The sequence below is a fragment of the Trachymyrmex cornetzi genome, unplaced genomic scaffold, assembly GCF_001594075.2.
Source record: "Trachymyrmex cornetzi isolate Tcor2-1 unplaced genomic scaffold, Tcor1.1 scaffold344, whole genome shotgun sequence".
NCBI lineage: Eukaryota > Metazoa > Arthropoda > Insecta > Hymenoptera > Formicidae > Trachymyrmex > Trachymyrmex cornetzi.
In genome coordinates, this window is record NW_017298153.1 from 44,979 (window position 1) to 48,867 (window position 3,889).

The following is a 3,889-nucleotide window of genomic DNA, read 5'->3' on the forward strand; positions in this document are numbered from 1 at the left end:
CCCTTCTATATCTTTAATTACGTACCTATCATGGTCCAGGACTGAATTTACAATGTAAGGCCCTTTATTTTATACTTTTTTATACTTAGGAGCTAGTTTTTGATTAACGCCGGGAGTCGTTATAACATTCTTAATCATTACATGATCGCCGACATTATACACTGTGGGTTTCTTATGCTTCGCATCATATACCTGCTTGTTATAATCTTGTAACGCACGCGTTTTTACAATAGCTTTTCCTCGAAGCTCGCTTCGGTCTTTGTCTAAGTCTTGAATAGTATGAAAGTACTCTCTAAGGTTATCATCTGCGAAACCGTATTGATCGCTATCAAACATAATAGACTAGGTGTTGTGCCTATTGTCTTATGCAGCGTATTATTTAACGAGAACTGGCTCTTAGCCACGAAATCAGTCCATTTTCCCTCTGATGATAGTTTTGAAAGGATAGAACGCAGGAAACGATTAACTCGTTCTACTTGTCCATTACTCTGAGGGCAAGCGGTTGCTACTTTAACATGTTGAACATTTAACGGCTTCAAATAGTTGACAAATTCGTCGGAGACTAAAGAACTACCGCGATCAGAAACAATTCGCTTACACACTCCAAAATGACGGAAATATTCTTTCAGACAGGCGATTACCTCTTTTGTTGCCGTTGATTTTACTGGGTATATTACCACGTACTTTGTAAAGGCATCACAATTACGATAAAGATGTGTTTATACCCGTGTCCCATTTTTTCGAGGGGACCATAATGATCAATATGTAGCGTTTCAAATGGTCTAGTACCTTTATCGTATATGTGAAGTTTGCCTTCGGTCTTACCCGTGGGCACGGAGTATACTAAACACCTAATGCAATTCAAGATATACTCTTTTACACGGGCACGCATTTTGGGAAACCAGTAAGTCTTCCTAATTAGGTCAATCGTTTTTTTCCGGCCCGACGTGGCCTACCTCGTCGTGACATGTGCGTATTACTTCCTGAGTCATTGCATCAGGGACATAGAATAGAATCTCATTATCGTGCTTCCTAAACACAATTCCATTGCGCAGCTCAAATCTACTACATTCGCTAATCTCCAATTCCTTTTGAATCTTTCTAATAACAGGGTCTTGTATTTGCCTATACACTAATACTTCATCAAATGAAAGCGGCTCTATTACTAAAATGTTACGACTTAACGCATCTACATGTCGCATGTGATCACATGTACGGTGTTCGATCGTGTAGTTATAATTTTGTAACATCATGCACCATCTACTAATGCGCGGATTTATGTCTTTTTTCCGCAAAGCTAATTGTACTGCACTCGGTTATCACTACGAAGGATATTCCCTGAAGATAGACTCGAAATCTTTCAAGGGCGTAAACGATGGCCAGCGTTTCAAGCTCATAGCTATGATAACGACTTTCGGTGGCCGTAGTTCGTCGACTATAATACATAATAGGGTGCATGTGACCGTCTTGTTGGCGTTGTAGTAACACAGCACCATAACCATGAGAGCTGGCATCGGTATGCAATTCAGTATACGCTCTAGGATTATTCAAAGCTAGCACGGGATGATTAGACAACTTTTCTCGTAACGTTTCAAACGCATGTAACTCGCTCTCGCCAAATATAAAAGGTACATTCTTCCTAGTGAGATCATGCAAAGGTTTCGCAATTCGTGCGTAATTTACGATGAATTTACGAAAATAGCTAGTTAAACCTAAGAAGCCTTGCAATTGTCCTACGGTTTTAGGATGCGGAAACTTCTGGATAGCCTTTACTTTCGACTCGTTCAGCGTAATACCGTTCTTAGAGATATTGTAACCAAGATACTCTATTTCGCGTTTTAAAAATCGGCATTTACTGAAATTCAATTCCAAATTGTACCGAGTTAGCAAATGCAAAACTTCTTCGAAGATTGTTACATTTTCTTCAATCGTAGCTGTCGCAATCATAATATCGTCAAGGTATATCTGTATTTTCCTTGCATCTAATAATGGCTTAAGTACCATATTAATACACCGCTGGAATGCAGCAGGGGCATTGGCCAAATCGAAAGGTAGTCTCAAGTATTCGTACTGGCCGTCTGGCGTAACAAATGAAGTGAACTTCACCGAACTTTCATCTACTTGAATATGATGGAATCCATCTTTTAAGTCAAGACTTGTAAAGTACTACTTATCGGCTAGTTGGTCAATTAAATCTTCCATCAACGGAAGAGGATATCTATTTTTAACCGTAATTTTGTTAAGAGCTCTATAGTCAATGCACATTCGGTACCTTCCATCCTTTTTTTTGACGAGCACGATCGGACTACAGAAATTAGAGTTACTGGGTCTTATGATTTCCCTCTGCAGCAATCCATTGATGATATTCCTCACTTCCTCTCGCTCGTGCCATGAAAGACGTCTAGGTGTAAAATAAAATGACTTATTCTCGTCAGTTAACTGTATCTCAAACTTATAAGGGAGTTCCTCGATTTTTCCTGTAGAACAGAGGTGAGTGTTTAGTAAACTTAGCAATCTCTCTTTAACGTCATGGGGCAATGATACATCTAAATTATCAGAAACAGCGCTCAACGGACTCGCTTGCTCAATAGCTTCAATATTTAATATATCTTCCATAATATAATTGTGTGCTATACGCAAAGATTTATCTAATGTAACTGATATGCCGGGCATGCGTATAAATTCACGACCTAACAAAGCGTCATATGTCGTAGTTGAATCCGGAACGATAGCAAATTCTATAGAAAGGATATGATCAGGCAGCAAATGTAATCGGATTTTGGCCGTAATTGTCCCTATAATACATAAAGGTGATTTATTTATGCCTCCATAATTAGCAACGGATTCATTTTGAGTTAGCTTTTCATCGTTAAAATAATTTAAGTATGCGTTTTCGCTCATAATGTTTATTGCGCAACCGGAATCTACTAATGCTTCTAACAATAAGTAATATTCACTTTCGGAGCTTCTAGTAAATAACACGCAATACTCCCTGGTGGGGTTGGTTAGTGGTTTCCTATGATGTTCTACCGCAGACTTTTCCACGAGTGCCATTGTGTTACTCGCGCCACTCGCACTGTTATCTTCTTTGCTTCTTTGCTTCGATTCTTTTTTCGTCGGACAGTTCTTAAGTCGGTGATCCATCTTCCCGCAATTAAAGCAAGAACCTTTTTCTCGTTTTGGCTTAGGGCATGAAGCAGAAAGGTGCCCTTCCTGATTGCAGTTATAGCATTTTGCCGATGCACTTTGTCGGTCCGAGGTTTCCTTGCGATCAGTTCCAAGCTTCGATTTCGTAGAGGAAAGGATATTCTTCTTACCATCAGTTTGCAATGTAATGTTTTCGAAAGCTTCGAGTAGTAAGTTGAGTGACTTGAATCGCTGCATTCGTGCGTGATCCCGCAGTCGCATATTCGGAATACCCTCTATGACGTATTCAACAAGTTCTTCTTCCTCAAGGGACAGTCGATTTCCAAGGACGATCTTATCATGGTGATATTCACGGTATGCTTCGTCGACTTTCCACTTTCTCTCTTCGAATTTACGTCTTAGTGCAAATCTGCCAGGCCGATGTTCAAACATCTTTCTCATTTCATCAAGTAGGCTTTCGGCATCCAACTCGATGAATTCTGCTTTAGAATGTAACCAAATTGCCGCTTTACCCTTTACTTTGGCGCCGATCAGCAGCTTCGTTGAGTTGTCATCGAGATCATACGTAACTCGCAGCTTCCTAACCTCTCTTTCCCATACTAGGAAAGTATCTTCCGTTCCGTGAAACTCGGCCAAATAATCACCGATCGACTTTAACGTGATATTCGACGTCCTAACGACGTTTCCAGATGTTTCTGAACGAGGGGTCTGTCTTAGTATCTCGTTCTCTCTCCTTGCAAGC

General features: G+C 40.1%; 1 protein-coding gene across 1 annotated transcript in view; it reads right to left on the reverse strand.

Annotated features, from left to right (window-relative positions):
- Positions 1–263: 263 nt before the first annotated feature.
- LOC108763170 (uncharacterized) overlaps positions 264–3,889 on the reverse strand; it is an 11,439-nt gene continuing 7,813 nt past the window's right edge. Inside the window, exons 2-5 of the mRNA XM_018510548.1 lie at positions 2,273–3,798; positions 1,308–2,155; positions 957–1,189; positions 264–683 (exon numbers count right to left, since the gene is read on the reverse strand). Coding sequence (XP_018366050.1) covers positions 264–683; positions 957–1,189; positions 1,308–2,155; positions 2,273–3,798 — 3,027 coding nt within the window. The remainder of the gene's footprint in view (positions 684–956; positions 1,190–1,307; positions 2,156–2,272; positions 3,799–3,889) is intronic.